The 20,483-nt window shown below is 54.6% G+C and overlaps 4 protein-coding genes across 4 annotated transcripts; 2 read left to right on the forward strand and 2 right to left on the reverse strand.

Moving 5' to 3' along the window:
- Window positions 1–2,392: 2,392 nt before the first annotated feature.
- J4E93_001129 (uncharacterized protein) lies at window positions 2,393–4,660 on the forward strand (the record flags this gene model as incomplete). Its single annotated transcript, XM_049339081.1, has 1 exon — window positions 2,393–4,660. The coding sequence occupies one exon, from the start codon at window positions 2,393–2,395 to the stop codon at window positions 4,658–4,660; it is 2,268 nt and encodes a 755-aa protein (XP_049203038.1).
- A 1,890-nt stretch (window positions 4,661–6,550) lies between these two features.
- Window positions 6,551–8,076, forward strand: J4E93_001130 (uncharacterized protein; the record flags this gene model as incomplete). Its single annotated transcript, XM_049339082.1, has 3 exons — window positions 6,551–7,066; window positions 7,122–7,629; window positions 7,683–8,076. Coding segments are annotated over 3 exons (1,418 nt in total), but the record flags the coding sequence as incomplete, so codon positions are not given.
- A 6,566-nt stretch (window positions 8,077–14,642) lies between these two features.
- On the reverse strand, window positions 14,643–16,745 carry HSP90 (heat shock protein 90; the record flags this gene model as incomplete). Its single annotated transcript, XM_049339083.1, has 1 exon — window positions 14,643–16,745. The coding sequence occupies one exon, from the start codon at window positions 16,743–16,745 to the stop codon at window positions 14,643–14,645; it is 2,103 nt and encodes a 700-aa protein (XP_049203040.1).
- A 1,020-nt stretch (window positions 16,746–17,765) lies between these two features.
- J4E93_001132 (uncharacterized protein) lies at window positions 17,766–19,639 on the reverse strand (the record flags this gene model as incomplete). The annotated part of the gene is made up of 2 exons (XM_049339084.1): window positions 17,766–19,564; window positions 19,633–19,639. 2 exons carry the CDS (start codon window positions 19,637–19,639, stop codon window positions 17,766–17,768), a joined length of 1,806 nt encoding a protein of 601 aa, XP_049203041.1.
- Window positions 19,640–20,483: the final 844 nt, after the last annotated feature.

Raw genomic sequence — 20,483 nt, forward strand, 5'->3', positions numbered from 1 at the left:
TAGGTATGAAGATGATATACATTATCGGTATATTTCTTTACCTACTATGAACCAAGGGTCTTTTTCGCGATGAAGCACATCCCAGTCTGTCACTGCTAGCTCTTCGCATATCGCGACGAGTAACCCAGCTTCTAACGTTTTAGCCAGTTTGAAAACAGCCCTTCAGGCAAGTATGGCGCAAGCAAGCAACATTAGTACGCGCGCCGCTGCCGGGTCTAACTAGCAAATGAGGGGTAACCCTAACTCAAGTACATCCATCTCTCCACATTCCAACACGTGGTGCTGGTGGAGGAGAGCGCCGATGTATGTGTGTTTACGACGCTGCTGATATCACGCGCATGTGAAGATCGGTTGTTCGGGAAAGGAAGGGAGGAGCTACGTCATATTGCGATGCAGAGACAAGGATTAGATGTAAGAGGACGGCAGACAGCTGTTCAGGCCTGACCGCAAGTAGCAAGCCGTGCCGGCAACCGGGTAATACCCAAGCTGTCGTAACCTGCGTAAGTTGTGTGGGGTACCCTTTCTTCCTACACAGCCGTAGCAGATACGTATGAAGGAGTACGAAAGCGACAGGACGATGGTATTGGCGCGAAAACCACGCGTGGGGGTTGTTAAGCAGGAGCGTCACGCGTCATGGGGTACGGCTTCCTTCCCCGCGAATACATTGTCGGCGATTGGGATAAGCGAGGGTGAAGCCGGCTGAGGCGCTTGCTGGTGAAATGGTATACGGAGTCTCAGCGAACGGAACCCCAGATGTGAGATGGACTCTCTTGCTGGGCACTGCACGCGGCGATGCACGACAAGTATCGTGCAGCTGCAGATTGGCGGCAGAGCACGGTGGGTTAAACCGGTATCCCGTACTTGAGGCTTGAATGGATGTCAGATGATGGACTACTTTCTACAGTGTAGACGCGTCCTCTTAGAACTAAGGTGAGGCGCGTATGTAGGAGAAGCGGTCAAGTAGCGGTGTGGAGGTGGAAGCAAGAGATGAAGCTGCCATGTGGAGCTGAGAGAAGGGAGGAGGAAGGAGATATGGAGACATGGCGAGGAATGAGGCATTTGAGGAAAATGGTATCAAGCCGCTGTGCTTGGGGTTGAGCAGAGGGCGTGCATGTGGTCGTGTTGATGCATGCGACGTCGGACAGATGGTACAAAAGAAGGTGTGAGGGCTGGCTAGCGTGGCGTTGTCGGCGGCGTCGCGTTGATCAGGGTCCTGCTTCCGAAGCTTGCGCGAAGAAGCATGGCATGGGCTGCGCTGCTCGATTGCGTCTTGCATCGGCTGTGCTGGAAGGATGAAACCTGCTTTGGGCTTCTCTGGAGTATTCTAGTCGACTGTCGCGAGTGTCATCTCCGCACTGACAAGGGGAGGAAGTCAATCATGGAAGCCAAGGCGATAACAAAGCAATACAAAGAATGCAACAAAGTTCATTGATTGTTGATGAGTGAGGGTGACTGCGCGCAGAGATTGCCGAATCTGACGGCCAAAGGGCTCGTGTCACGGAAGTGCAGGTGTGGCAGCGTGAGCAGGTGCATTGCTAGACCAGTGCACAATTGACAAAGGCCCAGCGTGGCATTGGCTGCGCGGGCGTGGGCGCGAATTAAATTGCCGGCTACCCACTGTTTGTGCTCTGCAGACCATCTGGTGCCGAGCCGCCAGAGCGCATATCAAATTCCTCGCTCCCTCTCTCCTACGACCAGTCCCACCTGCGTTGCGCCACTACTGTTGCAGTCTCAAGTCGTCTGACAGCACAGCTTGGCCCTCGATCTGCACCCTCCCTAGCACCACCTGGGCACTCACTTGTCAACGGGCCCTCTGCTAGCCTGCGGCCCGTCGCCACACGTCGCTGTCGCTGTGGGAACTCGACCTCATCCTCTCCAGGTACCCCTTCCCACTCGACACTGCCCGACGCTTGTCGCTTCTGACACGTCTTCGAGCCCGCTTCTAGTTCCACCCAAGGCTCCTCACACACTGCTCCACCATGTTTCTGTCCATATTATAACACTTCGCCTCACTGGGGCCCCACTCTCCCACACACCCATCCATACCGCCCAGCAGTAATCCGCCGAACCGCCTCTAATTGCATTGCACGAAGACACGATCGACATAGCACGCCTCCTGCTCTAACGAGGGTCCAGGAACGCTGCGGCAAGTGCATTGCGCCAAAAAGAAATCGGTGAAACGCCTCACCCGCTTGCATCACGACCACACAACTTCACTATTACGGCATCACTTCGAAATATCATTCGCACTCAGCAATTGAATCCGGTACACGACTTGCACCGACCCCACGCACGTTCCTCGATCGATACACCACCGACTACAGAACACATGGCGAACGAGCAGGATTACTTTGTTAGACAGGGCGCGTTGCAAATAAACACACAACACAACATGTCGAGTACATGTCCCCCAGATATGACAGCAGAGGAGGAGGCGGTCGGCGACCTAGACGAACCCCCTGAACCTCGCGCGCAACGCCCTGCGCCCCTGGTGCTCCAGCATTCTTCCTCTACATCCTTCACCAAATCGAAACCCGTCATCGATCGCAAAGCATCGCTCCTTACCTCGGCGCTCAAGTCGGGCTCGAACGCGAGCTCGCCTGTTGAGGAACACTCGGATGCGAGCCCCGTCCGCGGCATGTCGTGCGTCTCGACATGGAGTAACAACAGCGGCACCGCAGATCTCACTAGCGACGGAGGCTTCACGAGCCCTGGCACACGGCCCTGCACGCCGAGCCCGCCACTTCCTTCGGCAGCGTTCCACAGCATGCTGCCCACGTTCAACAACAAACCGTTGGAGCTACCCATCTCCGTGGTCTCACACGACGATGAGAACATCACCCCAGTACCCAAGACTGCGCCTGCTCAGAGCACCGAGCAGAGCATCGAGGCTGTTCTGGGAAGGAAGAGGCGCATCATGTTTGCGTGTGGGCCCAAGGAGGACAAGAAGCCAGCGGAGGCACCTGCAAAGCCCGCGCCCACTCCTCAGGCAGAAGAACCTCCTAAGCGCGTCTGCACCATCAAGTTCGCGTGCCCGTCCAAGCCATCGACAGAAGCAGCGCCGAAACCCCGCCGCATGGCCAGCCCCGCACCTCCACCACGCCGGATACCCTCGTCTCCCAAGCCAACCACCAAAGTCCACCGCGACTCCGATTCTACGGTCCGCAACAATTCCCCTGTGAGCGTGCGTAAAGTTCGCCCGGTTGACCACACGCGGCGCTTGAGTTCCAACTCCGACCTCGCCCGCTGTGAAGCATACCGCTTCCATGAGTTTGCTAGCTCAGAAGAGGAGGTCGAAGAGTGGACGCAAGAGGTCACTTGCCATCGAAGCCGGCTTACAGTCCAGGATACGCTCAAGATTGAGAATAACCTGCGTAAGCTAGGCGAGGAGGTTGCAGAAGAGGAGGCCATCGATGAAGAGGACGAGGACGATGATGAGGACAACGTCGAAATGGATGACGACGATGACGATCTGCTCGACGAGGATGACGATGCCGCGTACAGCGATGCGACTGATGAGGGTTTCCAAACTGATGATGAGAACGGATTTGCCGTCTCAGATGATGACAGTGATGCCGGTTCTGACTACGACTGGTGGGCACCCGGAGCATCAACTGCAGCGACATCGGTAGAGCATCTGGAACAGCTTCGACTGAAGACTCACCGAACCGTATCCGAATCATCGATTGGGTCTTTGGAGAGCCGCGAGGGTCTCAAGATCATGGACAAGCCTTCGAAGCGCAGAAAGTCATCGAAGCCGGTCAACATCCGCGTTCCCACCCCTGAGCTGCCCGACAGCACAGACTTTGTTTGTGGTACACTTGATGAGGATAGGCCAGCTGAAGCTGCGTACATGTCAACACTCGAACGCCGACGTGCGGCCAAGCACAAGCCAACCCCACAGGACATCGACCCTACCTTTCCAACATCGGATCCGGAGCTTCCTGACGATGATGAGGATGAGGTTTCTGAAGATGAGAAAGCTTCCGAGACTGATCATCTCATGATTCATGGCCGCATGGATCCCGTCAACATCGATGGACGAGGTCGCCGCAAAGAGGTTTCAAAGAAGCGATCTCCTCTGCCGTCACCGAAGCGCTTGCGATCACCTCCGCCCGCCAAGCGTGCTGTGCACCGTTCTCCCCCACCACGCAAGTTGTTTGGAAACTCTCCCAAGCGTCACCATTCTCCTCCGCCTCCAATGCGCCTTAGGTCTCCACCACCTACACGTCGCGGCTCCGTAAACCCCGTGACCATGACCACACGCCAGCGCAGCGACACCTCCATCCGCTTCGCCGGCATCGCCGAGCGCCCTGCACCCACAGTCTCAGCCTCCGTCCCACGCACCCCCATCACCATGCGCAACCCATTTGACCTCGACGAGGACGAAGACGCCGACGGCTCCGACATGCCCATCCGCCGCGCCATCGACATCAAAGTCGGGCTCGAGAAGAAGAGGCAACGTCGCAAGGAGAAGCTGTACCGCAAGCAACACCGCAAAGGCGCCAAAGAAAAGCGTCCCGCTCCCGGTCGCGGTGCAGAACGCATGCGCGAGATGGGACTCGCGGTACACGCCCACAAAGGCAAGACAAATGCCTTTCAACCGTTTGGAATCCGCAAAGATGCGGATGAGGAGGATATGCATGTTTTGTCCGCGTAGACGACAGATGTGCTATACAAGTGAGGATCAGCGCCGCCGTATACATTCGGCATTTTTACATGTTCCCTGCAGTCTGTTGTAGGGCTTGTTGGTCGCTGATCCCACTTTCTCGTAAGGGTTGCTATGGAAGCACCCAGCGATTTCAACTTCTTAGGCTCCTTGTTCTTTTCATCCTCTTCTTTGCCTACTTACCTTCTTTTTTTTCGAGCTTCTTTCACTACTTATGGGCTTCTTATGTACATAGCCTTTTTATCTATATTTTTGCCAATTATCTTCAGTGCGGCTTCTTCACGTTATGTGGTTTTAGTGTCTCCTTTGTTGGTCTTGACTATTGCATCTAGGATCTAGGAGTTATGCGTAGCATTGATGGCCTCCTCGTAGGGTACAGCGGGTCGAGCGCCGGTTTTGGGGAGTTTGTGAATGCATTATATGGGATTCGAACATCCCGTGAACTGAATATCGTGCCACTGATGTGTTGAAATCTTTATCTGCCACGTTCGACTGTATGTCCATCACCATCATAAAAGCCAACGTCCCATCATGATGGTCCTCAATCTGCCATGACTCTCGTATGCTCCACCCATCACACACAACATGGTTCGATGATGTAAGGGTACTCCAAACCGGCACTTGCATGCTTGCATGCTTGCGCAGACATGCAACGGGTGACCCACTACCCACGAGCGTGACAACGATGGAACTGACCCACGACCCACAAACGCAGAAGAATTTAATGCCCGATGGATCAACACCACCTTGACGTCGGTTACATTTCAACTACCGCAGGACGCTACTGACCAAGTAACTGTTCAATGTATATGCGCTATGCGAACACGTACGTGTCCTACCGTATTAACTTCCATGGAGCTAAACAGGTGCATCTGCATGCTCTCGCAGTATAACGAAATGATAATAGTACCAACACTATTACCATGGTCAATAGTCTCGACAATAGCACTGACACGTTGAAGCAGGTGGCTTGAATGACATCAAGGGTATGCAGGTGGGTCGCGTGCGCCGCCTTACTGGATCGGGCTGGCAGGTGCTAGAGGCCGCGCGTGCTTCAACAGTTCCAAGGGTAGCGCGCGCAGGGTCGCATTTCACGACGGATGCAGTCACGCAATGGAGTGCGGTTGTGCAGGTATACTGTAGTAGTGGCACGGGGGGCCTGAAGTTGATAGACGAGGATCCTATGATCGTATTCGCATCGTGCACCTGCGGGTTGCGGGCACAGCCGAATGCTTGACATGCGATGGATAACGCGTGGGGAAGGCGGGGCGCGTGGTGGAGGTTGCTTATAGAGTATTTTGTGCAGATATAGTCGTTGTTCATTAAGCTTTCGTATTGGAGTCTAAAGAGCATGTTCACAAGTACCTCAAGGAGACAATGTTGAGGTAACGACGAGGAGGCGTCGGTACCTTCTAGCCCCTGTCATACGTACTACTGTAATGTACTAAGCATTGACCGATCTAAATATCCCGCCGCGCACTGCACTCCGCAACGCCCTCACCGTATCTCCCATTGGGGGCAACCCGTCTTGTCCATCACCATGCCAACTCCACCGTGAAGCGACTATCGTCATTCCTCCCGCCGGCTGTCCCCATCGCCGCCCCTCTTCTTTTCCACAAGCAGTCGTCTTTGGATCCCTTCACCTCTGCCAGTCGCGTGCCGACCCTCGTTCCTCGCCGACGCCGTCATAGCGCTTCGCTTCCCTTTCACTTGTACATATTCATATTGGTAGTGTCGCCATCCATGTCGCCTCCAGCCACGCTCCGAAGCTCCCCAATTTCGATAATATAGACACCCGCGACCGATTTCGCTCGCGTGTCCACGCTACCCGCACCCCCCATCGTCGCTCCGGTTCACGTCGCCCCGATCCCGCTCGCACCCATGCTCATGAAGAAGATGTGGATAGTGGAGGAGCGGAAGGACAAGACTGTATACCGTCGCCGCTGTCCGACCGGCGGAGAAGTCCTCTCCTTCTTCTTCGTCTCGGCTTGCGCCCTGCTCTTCCTCATCATCTGCACCATTCTCTACGGCACGCGCACACAGAACCCGTCTTTGCCCCCGCTGGTCAAGGAGTACATGCCCGCCGGCCGCTGCTTATGCGAGTTCAGTACGACTTTCTCCTGCGACACTTGTCTGGATTGCGCTGCGAACCAGGCTATTCTCACGACTAATGCGACCGAGTTGGAGGAAAATGGGCTGTGGACTTTCACGTATCCAAGGGATAAGAATAATTATGGGCTAGATGAGGCGCAGTGCGATAGCGCTTTTCCGGGACAATATGAGGATATTGAGCGTGCGGTTAAGGTGCGGAGTCGCTGGGGTAAGGTGACGCAGGCGGATCTCAATAGCTTCGAGCTTACGAAGGGGATGGTGAGGGCTATGGTTTACGATAGGGAGGTTTGTTGAATCCTGGACAATTGGAAGGTGCTGAGCGCATGCTAACATACAACAGCTCTACATCCTCGAGACTCACATGGTCGATAACGTCAACCGCCAAAAAGCCATTGCAACCCTCAGCGCCATCTACCGCGCCGTTCTCGCCGCCCCCTCAACCGCCGATATCCCGAACATCGAATTCGTCTTCTCAGTAGAGGACCTCCCTGCGCAACCCGCCAAACCGATATGGTCCCTCACCCGCCGCGTCCAAGACCACAATCTCTGGTTAATACCTGACTTTGGCTTTTGGAGCTGGGACATGCCCGCGCTGGGCACACTGGACGAAGTCGCTCAAGAAGCAGTACAACGGGAAGCCGTCGAGTCGTGGGACCAAAAGATCGAGAAGCTAGTCTGGAGAGGCAAAATTACTTTCGCGCCGAAGCTACGGAGAGCGCTCCTCGATGCAGCAAAAGGCAAGCCATGGAGTGATGTCGGCCAACTCAAGTGGACGGATCCAAATTTCAAAGAGCAGTTTCTCGGGCCGGTGGATCAGTGTAATTACATGTTTATTGCCCATGCCGAAGGTATTATACCCCCAAACACTAACGGAGTTTTACATACTAACAACCCCCTCCAGGTCGTTCCTACTCCGGCTCCCTCAAATACCGCCAACTCTGCCGCTCAGTAATCGTCTCGCACAAACTCCAATGGATACAACACCACCACTACCTCTTCCGCTCCAACGGCTCCAACCAGAACTTCGTCGAAGTCGAACGCGACTTCTCGGATCTAGCATCCGCCATGGAGGACCTGCTCGACCACCCTGAAAAGGCGAAGCGCATAGCAGATAACTCGGTGCAGGTATTCAGGGAAAGATACTTGACGCAAGCGGCGGAAGCGTGTTATTGGCGGAAGCTCATGAAGAGGTGGAGGGATGTTGTGGATTGGGAACCGGTGTTGTTTGCTGGGGGCGGGGATGGGAAAGAGAGGAATAGAGAGAGGAGGAGGGGGGTGCGGTATGAGACGTTCATGTAAGTTGCTTCGGTCTCAAGTACAGAGTGAAGATTCAGAGTGCTAACAAAATCTGGCAGGCTTTACGAACCCAAAGTCCAACTTTCGTATCCGGAATCGGCGCATTGATGCTTGAGTCTCGGACTCGCTCGCATACTTTACATGTATACCAACCGGTCGATCTTCGTCTGTCATTCAAACATCTTCTGGAGTATAGGCGGAAAAGGCTTTTGGAAAGCGTTTATACCCCATTTTGCGCGCATGTTTTTGTGTTTTCGTTGTCTAGCAGATATGGGGTTTCTAGAGGAGCGAAGTGGGATTGAAAGCAGACCGCGATCAGGATGCTTTGTAGAGTCAGAGTATAAAAGGACTTTGGTCCAAATGTATAATCTCTAAACCCATGAAACCTACATGCATCGGTGTGTTTGTTTTGTGCCACACTGCGACGTGATATGCATGGTTTGGAGCACGGTTTTTGGTATTGCTGTTTTCCCAGCATAACATACTAGCCACGTGATGGTTGAAGTGAGTACAGCAAGTGAGAGAGGAAGATGGATACATGTGAATGATTCGCTATTGCTACAAAATCTCGTAGTCTCGTCTAACTTCCAAAGCAAATCTCAGACCACTCTCACGCCTTAGTGCCCCTGGCTGTTGTCACGGCGCTGGCTCTCCTTCTGCAAGTCCAATATCTGACAGTGCTGGTGCCTTCATACCAACCCGTTCTCAGGACACCAAGCGGGGGGTTATGCACTGAATAGAGTGCGAAAGCGTACATGTAGAAGCAGTTGTTCGTGCAGCCTCCCGGGGTGCTGTGCTCGAGACATGCGCACCATGTGTTTGTCTGAGAAGACAAGAAGCGTGGTGTCCAATGAAGGTGGTGTGAACTGGTTTGCTTTCCAGGATATAGCAATAATTGGGTATCATGACTAGTAGTAGGTGGGTAGGTAGGAAGTAAGTCGTTCGAGCGATTCTCTGTCGTGGTCCTTGCTTCCGGTAGGGAAGGGTGTGAGGGCCATGAGGCCGCCGCTTCGATAGGCTTCCACATTGAACATCCCGATGCGACCGTGTCGTCAGATCAGGTAGTCGATCATATCGACTCCCCTCAAGAGTAGTCGGTAGGCATCCTCCTCGTCTCAGCTTCGACCTCCGCAGTCAGGGCTTTGACTTCAGCGGTCAGAGCGTCGAACTCAGCTCGCAGGGCCTTTTCATCGCCGTCCAGCATGATAGCTCCAGTCCGCGAGAAGAATCTGCGTGTCATGTCAGTACAACCATCTCTCTTGTAGGAAAGAAAAAGTCAGCAACCCACCTCATCCACACCCACTCCCCCGCAACCCAAACCATCATACCCAACATAAACAGCCCCAGCACCGTCCCCACATAATGCACCTCCTGCTCGACGCCTCCCCTCCCCCTCCCACTCACACCCTCAACCTCTTGTCCAAACCCACAAACAACCCTATTCTCACTCGTCACCCCGCTGCTCGGATCCAGAGGACTGACCTCCCCTCCCTCATGCATACTCTGCAGCAGGTTAAGCGGGAGCGGCTTTGGGATAGAGAGTAAGGTGTCCATGGTAGTTTGGCTGGCGAATTGGATGGGGAGCGCGTTGGTGATGGAGAGGGAGAAGGCGGCGTCCCAGTCTAGAGTGAGCAGCTCTTGGTAGGAACATGGGGTTGGGGTGCGGCTGGTGGAGAAGGTGAGGCAGCGGCATTGGAGGTCTTCGAGTTGTGGGGTTGGGTGGGGGGTTGTTGGAGCGGCGAGGGTGGTGCTTTTGAGGGCCATGATGGTGAGGAAGAGGGGGGTTTGCTGGGTAGATGGCATGGTTGATTGCGGTAGTGGTGTGTTTGGTAGGCTGAATTGTTACTGCGGTTGAAATCGCTGGCCCTGGACTCGAGCGAAATGGAGAAACCCAACGACTGGACTCTCAGCGGCGGAGCGGCGTACCTCACGATATAGAGTCAACCTGCTGCTTTGGGTCGAGGGAGCAATATGGTCCAAGATGATCTAGACCCTCGTTAGCGCAGCCCTCACTCTCGTATATCTGCTCCTCTTGATTAAGCGAACAGACACACCCTCAATCACCAACTCACCTTTCCAATAACCGCGTACCTTGAAGAGATAATAATCGTCGTGAGCCACATGTGCAGTCGAGGAGCGACAGAAGTGGCTTATGAACCCGTCCGAAACAAGCGTGGGTATGAGCGTTGGAACCAGGCTTGTATGCGCAAGCTTGCATTCACCTCGCGTGGCGCTAAACCTCGGTAACTTACTGGGGCTGGCCCAGATGCGTGAGTGAATATCACACGATACCCTTGCAGCGATCCTGACTTTCCCAGGCACAATCAAGTCTCACGACAGATTTCACGCTGCATGAGCGGCCGCCCGGAAACGGTGGTCATCCTATACGCCGGTCCGGGGAGCCAATAGTTCCGATAGTCACTTTCCAGCTTCAAGACCGTCTCCAGAAGGAACACCGGTACGGTGTCGTCGCACGCGCTATTGTTCCACACGTTTCGTGAGAGCAGGATAGTGCCGGTGATAGTTGCCTAGCTCAGCCACACGTTTCCGTGCACGTTGCGAGGGATGTAGGCGGATTGGTCCCTGATCGACTGGTTTGCGGCTGGGATGGGGTTAGTGCGTGCGCTCTCCGCGTCTGTGCTTGTGGCTAGAATCGACGCGCTGGCGTTAAAAAGGGCTGATGATGCGCGAAACAAATTTGAAAGGTTACGAGAGTGGTTTGGGGGGTCCTGGGGTTGTGCTACAGTGTCAAAGCCGGGGATAGCTGGCTGAGTGTGCCGTGTCGTGAGATGTTGCCTGATGTCTTACTCGAAGGGGTTTGTTTGCTGCGTGCAACCGATGCCACGAAAGCAAAGTGGTGCAGATTTACCCATGTATACAAGCTGAGCAGCAAATCGCCCTAATCAGAAAGTCTCATCTCCAAGCTGATAGGAGCAAACGACCCCCCGATCGTCACCAGCCATGATACCAAGCTTTCCTAGACACCTGTCAAAACGATACCAAGCTTTCGAAAAAAGCTTATCCTTCCACAAACCCTGACGCGCAAGCCACGATATCCCCGGCTCTAAGATCATCAGCCCTTCAAAATCCCTCACACCCCTCCCTGTCCGGACGCAACGTGCCTCCCGAAAGCCTATTAGATAGTTTCGAAACCGACCCTACCTATCACAGCCCCCGCAGCGTATATCGGACATTCAACCCCACCCAATCGTGCCGCGGACCGGCGTAGAGTCCGAAAGTCCAGTTCGCAAAGATTACAATTCCAGGCGAGTGCGTGCGTTTGGGAACACGAGATGACTTAGCGGCAAGCTTCGGCGTGGTACTGCCGTTGGGGTGGCTGACGACGCAAAAAGAGGCGCAGGTTTGTGGTTCAATTTCCTTACCAGGCCGGTGTATTAGGCGTGCTGGAAAGGGCCGTTGGGTAACCAGATGGGGAGCTTGGTAATCCGGTGTGTTGGGTGGAATAGCGTGGACGGTCAGGTAACGGCGACCTTTTCTACGGCTATGAGGATTGAATTGTGCACATCTGGTGGACATGGTACGTGGAAAGATCTTGTAAGGCTACCGTAAATCGCTCACGAAGCATTTCGCTAGCCGTCGACCCGCTTCTCCCTTCTCCTCGCACTATCACCACACACGCTTCTCCCCATGGCATCCCCATTACCCCTTCCCAAATTATCTCCTTGTTCTTAGGACCCAAGCCTATCCCCTCTATGGAACCACCAACAAGCCCCAAACCTAGTGCCGTGAACATTACCGCGTATAGGATACAACCGCAGAAGGAGCGAATTCGGCGGTACTTCTCCAGGGAGATCAACGCCCCGTTTCGCAGAAGGTGTGGCTGTTTCCAAGCGAGGGCTAGCTGAGGGGCATGCTTTGTAATAGGCTCTGCGGTGGATTAGGGAGATGGGATGGATGGGTGTGGTGTTGAACATGCGCCTAGCCACATACCTGCTCTTGAGTTCGACCATGGGAACTACCTGCGTGGACGCGTATGTAGCTGTAAACCTGCGAACGGATGATAATGATGATAACGACAAATTACATAGAACTACATGCGATAATATCAGGTTTCCTTACTATCCCCTCCGCCATGCACGGAATCTGCTTTCAACCCCTCCCCCTCAACAACATCAGCCTTCACATTCGCTTCTCCTTCTCCTCCTTCTCGCACACCATCGCCCTCTCTGACATCTTCTCCTTTAGTCTTCTCTTCCTGCCCCTCCTCCGACTCTTCCACAGCCTCATCCTCCTCATCACCCTCCTCAATCCCCACCAACCACCTCTCAACCTTGCACCTTCATTTCTCCTTATCATCACCATACCCCGTAATCCCGCCCAACAGACCACCCACACCCTTTCCCACACCACCCAGCGTACTACCCACACCACCAATCACATCGCCCTTACCGAGCTTACTAACGCCGTCGCCGACGCCGCTGGTGATGCCGCCAACAGCGTTGTTAGCACCTTTGCCTACGTTGCCGACGACGCCGCCAACAGGGCCGCCGACAGTGTTGCCCAGGCCAGCGAGACCGTCGCCGACGGTGTTGCCGACGCCTTTGCCTACGCCTGTTAGTGTGTTGCCTGTGGGGTATTAGTAGGGTGTTTGGACGTATACGACAAGCGCATATCGACGTCGGGATATCAGAGTATGAGATGGGAAAAAGGTGAACATACCAACACCACTACTCGCCCCAGCAACAGTCCCCTTCGCATCACCCCTACCAATCGCCCCCGTCGTCTTACTCACAGTACCCTGCAACCCCTTGGTCGCAGACCCAACAGTGTAATACGCGTTATCCACCGCGCCCGTCGCCGTCTTACCCACATTATCAGTTACATGCTTGACCGGCTTGCCCACACCACCCGGCAACTTATCAAGTCCCTTGCCCGCATACCCCGTCACGCCATTGACCGTGCTGTTTATTCCGGTGGTAGCAGAATCGGTAACGGTGTTCAACCCCCCCGTCGTCGTCCCAACAGTCTTGTTCAGCGTGCCCGTAGCGGTATTCACGCCTTTACCCACGATACCCGGCTGTTTCTTCGCAGAGCTAGCAATAGTAGACTGAGGAGTAGGTTGGCCTGGAGCGGGATGAGCTAGTATCACGGAAAGAGGGGTTGGATAGGTACCGTCGATGTTTACTTTGGTGGGCGCTGTGCCGTCGGGGTTTACCTTGGTGGGTGTGCGCTTGACGGGGCTTGCTTTCGCTGCTGGAGTGGTCTTTGCAACGGGAGAAGATGCTGCGGCGGTGGTGGTCTTCTTCACAGGCGCTTTGCTGACGGCGCTGGAGGGCTGCGATTGCGCGGCTCCCGTTGTGGGGTTCTTGCGTATGGGCAGCGGCTTTGTGGTGCCGAGGGGGGTGCGTTGGCGGGCGGGCTTGGAGGCTTCGCTGACGGGTGTTTTGCCTGTGGTGACGGGTATTTTCTTCACGGGGGTGGTGGTAGAGGCGGGCTTGCTTGCTGATGCAGCGGTTACCGGCTTCTTTACTGGTGTTGAGGAAGCTGCTGGAGTCGCTTTCACCGGCGTGGTCTTTGCTGGCGTTGAGGACGACGCGCCCGCTGCGTTGAGCTTCCTCGGTACTCTCTTCGCTGGCGTAGCAGCTGATCCTGCGGTATCCGTAGCTGTCGCAACAGGCTTCTTCACAGGGGTAGCTTTGGTAGCCGACGTCGCTGTCTTTGCCGGAGTCGCAGAAGCCGGCTTCGTCGCGGTCGATCCAGCGACTTTGGAAATGTTTCCAATACTTGCTGAGCGCGCATTAGCCTACATCCTTTACATCATCTGCCAACATACATTGCAGCGCAGCATTCTGCTGCTTGAGTTGGTCTACAGCCGACATATCTCAACAACAATATCGGAGACTTCTGGAAGTTGGTGCAGGAACGTCAAGGTATGGTAATGACAGCAGAAAAGGGAGGACAAAGGCTGGTAGTCTATGGTCCTGTACCAAGAAACCGTCGTTCTAGACATCTTGAACGCGGCTCCGTCATACGTCATGCACGCTCCTCATCCCTGCTGTTGTGGAGGTACGAAACGGCCCAGGCTTGTGGAGATTTCCTGTTTTTCGGACACGGGACGATCGCCGTTGCATGGGTTGGACCCTGACGTTGTGAGATGCGTCGCCAACACCAAACTGGCATCTGTCAAATCTGACATCTTTCAATCAGAGCGCAAAGTTAGTGAGAGATGACGGAAGAACGTGAGTAGTTTTGAGACGGTCGATAGCTAGCTGGTGTGGTGAACTGTGCCCAGACGCGTTGACCATCAAGGCCATACATCAACACCACAAAAACAAAAGCAACAACAAAAGCACAGTCAAGACAAAGATTGTTTGAACATTTCATCATTCATGAAAACTACCCAGAGGCAAGTCTACGTAAGATACATTTCGGGATATCCATTACTCGTGATGCATAAAGTACCACCACTCTAAGACGCCATCGAAGATTAAGCTTCGTGTACCATGCAAGTGAGGTGTAGAAAGTGAAAGAAAGCCATGACACATGAAAGGGATATCAGAGCGCCGACCAAACTTTTCAAAACCAGTCAAGACGGGCGATGCGCTTAGTCGACCTCCTCCATGGCGCTCTCGCCAGCCGCTGCGGGTGCCTCGGCGGCCTCGGTCTTCTCTTGCTCGGTCTCGACCTCCTCGTCGACGTTCAGGCCGAGGGAGACAAGCTTGTGAATGCGCTCAGCGTACTGGACGGGCTCATCAATGGTGAAACCAGAGACAAGGAGCGAGGTCTCGAAGAGAAGCAGGGTGATGGACTTGACGGTGCGGTCGTCCTCACCATCGGCCTCGACCTTGCGCTTCAGCTCCTTGATGATGGCAGACTTGGGCGAGATCTCGAAGGTCTTCTTGGAAGACATGTACGAGCTCATGGAGGTGTCACGGAGAGCCTGGGCCTTCATGATACGCTCCATGTTGGCTGACCAACCGAACTGGCCGGTACGGATAGCGCAAGGTGAGCCGACAAGCTTGTGGGAGACGACAACCTTCTCGACCTTGTCACCGAGGACAGTCTTGAGGCTCTTGGCGAGACCCTCGAACTCCTTCTCCTCGGCCTCACGCTCCTTCTTCTCCTCCTCGGACTCCTCAAGCTCGAAGTCCTTGGTGATGTCGACGAGCTTCTTGCCGTCGAACTCCTTGAGCTGAGTCATGGCGTACTCGTCAATGGGGTCAACAAGGAAGAGAACCTCGAAGCCCTTGTCCTTGAGGGTGTCGAGGAAGGGCGACTTCTGGACAGCCTTGAGCGACTCGCCGGTGATGTAGTACATCTGCTTCTGGTGCTCGGGCATGCGGGTGACGTAGTCGGTAAGCGAGGTCTGCTCCTCACCAGACTTGGTGGAGTTGAAGCGGAGCAGCTTGGCGAGGGAAGCGCGGTTCTGCGAGTCCTCGTGGATACCGAGCTTGATGTTCTTGCCAAAGGCAGAGTAGAACTTGTCGAACTGCTCACGGTCCTCGGCGATCTCGTTGAAGAGCTCGAGGGTTTTCTTGACGATGTTCTTACGGATGACCTTCATGATCTTGTTCTGCTGGAGGGTCTCACGGGACAGGTTGAGGGGCAGGTCCTCGGAGTCGACGACACCCTTGACGAAGCTGAGCCACTCGGGGATCAGGTCAGTGGCGTCGTCGGTGATGAAGACACGGCGGACGTAGAGCTTGATGTTGTTCTTGGTCTTCTTGGTCTCGAACAGGTCGAAGGGAGCGCGCTTGGGAACGAAGAGGATGGCGCGGAACTCGAGCTGACCCTCAACGGAGAAGTGCTTGACGGCAAGGTGGTCCTCCCAGTCGTTGGAGAGGGACTTGTAGAATGAGGCGTACTCCTCGGTGGTGATGTCCTGAGGGTTGCGAGTCCAGATGGGCTTCTGCTTGTTGAGCTCCTCCTCCTCGATCTTGGACTCCTTGACCTTCTTGGTCTTCTTCTCCTTCTTCTCCTCATCGTCGTCGACCTCCTCGACCTTGGGCTTGTTGTCGTCGCCCTCGGTGGTCTCCTCGGCGGCGTCCTCATCCTCGACCTCCTTCTCGGTCTCCTTCAGGACGTGAAGGTAGATGGGGTATGAGATGAACTCGGAGTGCTTCTTGACGACCTCCTTGATCTTGGACTCGTTGAGGTAGTCCATCTGCTCATCCTTGAGGTGGAGGATGATCTTGGTGCCGCGGCCGATCTGCTCGCCCTCGGTGTCCTCGGTGATCTTGAAGGTGCCACCGGCGCTGGACTCCCAGACGTACTGCTCGTCATCGTTGTTCTTGGAGACGACGGTGACGCGGTCGGCGACGAGGTATGCGGAGTAGAAACCGACACCGAATTGACCAATCATGGAGATGTCGGCACCGGCTGACAGCGCCTCCATGAACTGCTTTGTGCCGGAGCGGGCAATCGTACCCAGGTTGTTGATGAGGTCGGCCTTGGTCATACCGATACCGCTATCTTGGATGGTGAGGGTCTTGGCCTCCTTGTTGGGGATGATGTCGATGCGGAGATCCTTGCCGCTGTCGAGCTTGCTTGGGTCTGAGAGGGCTTCATATCGGATCTTGTCGAGGGCGTCGGAGGCGTTGGAGATGAGTTCTCGCAGGAAGATCTCCTTGTTTGAGTAGACGGTGTTGATGATGAGGCCGAGCAGCTGAGAGATCTCAGCCTGGAACTCGAAGGTCTCCCCAGACATGGTGGCGGTTGTGTGGGTGTTGAGCTGTGGGAAAAGAGTCAGTCCGGGCTCAATGGTACTAGGCTGACGTGACAGGCGAGTAGGCGAGTGTGGGGAAGACGTACAGTTAGGCGGGGTAGTTCGGTTGCTGAGCTCTTCTAATGCGCGTGGGTAAGAGCAAGCAGAGCGACGTCGATGTCTGTGTAGTGGCAGTGGGAGAGAGCAATTCGATGAAGAAAAAGTAGTGGGAGGAGTCGAGTTTGGGGCTGATATAGTCTTTGGTGGAGCTCGAGAATCTTCTAGACAGAGCGGCAGAAACGCAGAGAAGGCCGCGGCTAAGCCAATCACGGTGGGGCGCGCCTTCCAATTGCGCCTCACCGCCAAACGCGCCTTCCCCAGCAACGCCTAGTAGCGAGGGGCAGAACAATCGCGACGTTGACGATGCACTCACACGTTGCTTATCCCGCCGGCGACACGCGCATAATTTACTTCTAGAAACCTCGCTTCTATTATTGTCACCGTCTCGATGGAGAGCACGAGCTTCCCCGGCGGCCGTCGCAGCTTCCCCTCACGAGCACGCGCAGAAGCTCAGAGCATCAGCCTCGCCTGGACAGCCTCAAGCACCTGGGCAGCCTTGTCCAGCGTTGCGCATTGCTAAACTTGCATAGCTGCCTACATACTCGCTCCGCCACAGCAATCGCTGCTGCTGCCTACTCGCAGTGCAGCAAACCACAGCTTGGTCCACAAATCATTGCTGATACCTTCGCCCGGCTTCCCAGCAAGCTCCGCGCGCTCACCTTCACCGCCCGATACCGCCGCCTTTCACCACCCTTGAATAACAATGTTGGATGCGAGGTATCGGCTGGACGAAGGTATCATGTAGGAATAATCAGGAGCGCCAAACCTGGCTGGGCTACAACCTTAAGAGTGATATGTAAAGGTAGGTGTGGAGTCCTCTGTCACAAGGATCCCAAGACCCTCAAGTGCATTGGAGAACAAGGTAGGAGGAGTTCCCCCTAAATTACGAATACATACCGCCCATCAAAAAGGCTCCGTCTGCCAGAAATCCAAGTTCGTAGGCGCAACCTGACCCAAAAACGTCTCGTCAAACCCAAACCCATAAGAACCAATCAAATCATACATATTATACTCATTCCCCGCCGTCACATCCACACCCTCATCGTTGCGCGCCGTAGCCGCTTTGACAGGATCAAACACATGCGTGGTAGCAGGCGAAGCAGCCGGAAAGCCTCCCTGGGTCACAGACCCCGACGGCGTACCCGCAACATCCAGTCGTTTCAACAGATCATTGATACCCTGCACGATATGCGTAGTAATGTGTTTCTCGTTCAGATTCTCCGCTACTTTCGCTAGGAAAGAAGAGGAGCGCCGCGATAGAGATAGGACTTGGTTGATGTTGAAGTTGAGGCCTAGGCCAACGGGTTCGGTTGCCCACTCTGGTGATTGCACTTGTGCCATGCCGCCCCAGGTCTTTGCCATTTTCAACAGGAAAGTAGCGCAGAAAGCGACCATGGTGTGCGTGAAGATGGGCACTGCTGTCATGGCCTTGCGCAGATCAGGCTCCTCGAAGATTAGGGTGAGGGTGCTGGTTGCGGCCGTGATGGCGATGTTGGCTGCTTCGCGGCGGTCGTAGGAGAGGGACTCGGATGTGGCTGCGCTAGGTGGAGGTAGAGCACGTAGCGCCAGTGAATTGAGCTGGAATCTGGCGAAGTGGTAGTATAGTACCACGCCTTTCGATGGGTAGGATCCGATGGATGGACTGTCAGCGGATCGGGCTTGCCAAGCGAGTCGCCATTGTTCAATGGCGAAGTTGAAGAGGCGGAGTTGTTGGAAGTCGGGTTCCGTCAGTGGTTGCTCTGGATCGCTGCCGTAGGCAATGTATGCTTCTGTCAGGATCTTGAACAAAGTGACCTGCGCCCCTAGTCTGATATCTCCTGGGGTCGTTTTGGGACTGTCGAGGAAATTCTCAATGTTCTTGATAGCGATGTCTTCGTGGACGATAGATGGCCGTCCGTATGCGATGCTGAACTGCTTGTCGCAGACATATAACGCGTACCATAGACGCACGTTGTCTCGCTGGTCCTCGTGCCCTCGCATCAGCTTCTGGTACGACATGTGCAGATTCATCTCCACGGCGTTCCTCACAGCCAGGCCGGCCAACTTCCAGCTCAAATTCGAGAGATAGAAAGCGGCAAGAGCCAGCGCGCGGATATCATCCAGATTCTGAGGCCGAGCGAGAAAGGCACTGTAGACTAATGAAACGAAGATGTTGTAACATTTCTGCAATGCTTCGTCTCGACCAGGCGTGTGTAGTGCGGAGATTGTGAGCACAGCCGCAGTCAGAAGAGTGGACTGGCGGCGCACTGCGTCCAAGGAGTCATATGGAAAGAGCACACCCGCCCAGAGATAAAGCCGAATGTCCTGCATATACCGTCTGAACAGGTCCTCAGCTTCCGGCAAAGACACAATGCCTTGAGCTATAAAATCTTCCTCCACGGAATTCGAGTTGGGCTTCCATCGCACGCTACTCCGAAGGTTCCGGATCCGGGTAAGGTCGTATAAACTCTTCATAGGCGCTGTCACCAAGCCAGACTCTTCTCCAGACTCGCGCTCGACAGAGGTATCTCTCGTCATATCCATGGGCGGCGGAACAACGAACGTCGCATGTCCGCTCTCAGACATGACGTTTGTCGGGCTGATGGTCATGGTGCGTCCTGCTGAATGCGGCGGCGTATCTTGACTAACTGGACTATCCAAGCCGGGCAGTTTGTTGTGCTGCAGCAGACGCTGCACCGCAGAGCGCAACTGCGTCAACTCGGCTGTCGCATTTGATTTCCACCTAAAGTACTTAGCGATGGTGAAGAGAGCACTTATGATATGGACCTACGCCGCATCTTCATCCAAAAGCCGTTGATTCAAATTATAAGGAACGCATTCCGTTCCGCTGCGCAGACACTTTGCGCATTTCGCTTCATTGTCGACAGGCTCACATTTGATCTTGTGTCTTTTACACTCGGCACCTACAACAACACAATGTAAGTAAAAAAAAAGAGAAGCAATGATGAAGTGGGGCGCGGTCCATGAACTTACAAGCTCTAATCCTCGGCGTTCGCGGTGCAGGTCGGCGCCCATCCTCATGCTCCGCATCCTCACTCGGACGCTTCAGTGGAGACATATCCAAGGGGCCATGGCCATCGGAGCTGCAAGAGATGGAAATAGTCGGAGATCTTTGCGATTTCACTTGCAGGCTTGGAACACCGTGCTTCCGTTGCTTTGCGTGCTCGTGACGTGCTGAGATTATTTGGGAGGCTAGCCAGCCATCCTGAGCGGGATCTGGCGCTTTACCGGATGAGGTGGCGGGGTGGGGTTGTCAGCTCGAGTCGAGCCGTGTGTGAACTGCGTGTGTTCCCCACCGGCTTGCCTTGTTGCTATTAACCTCCCTTTCTACCTGGTATAAGAGCCGATGGATAAATCCGGAAAATTTCAGGGCTGTGGGGGTATGGTGGCTAGTATTTGTGGCGAGGCGCACGTTTGTAGAAAGCGACGTAGGCGTAGGGGTATCTTGAAGACGATTTCACAGTTTGACTCAGCTTCACCTAGCCGATCCACGTATATCGTATGGACACTCTTCTTACCATTGCCTATCTACGATAATCTCAATGGTGAAGTTCGAAGAAGCTGGCATTGATGGTATCACCAGCCTCTTCAACAGAATCCTAACCCATGTCACCACCACCA

Source organism: Alternaria ventricosa (genome assembly GCF_023758065.1).
Source record: "Alternaria ventricosa strain BMP 2768 chromosome Unknown scaffold_2, whole genome shotgun sequence".
Taxonomy (NCBI): Eukaryota; Fungi; Ascomycota; class Dothideomycetes; order Pleosporales; family Pleosporaceae; genus Alternaria; species Alternaria ventricosa.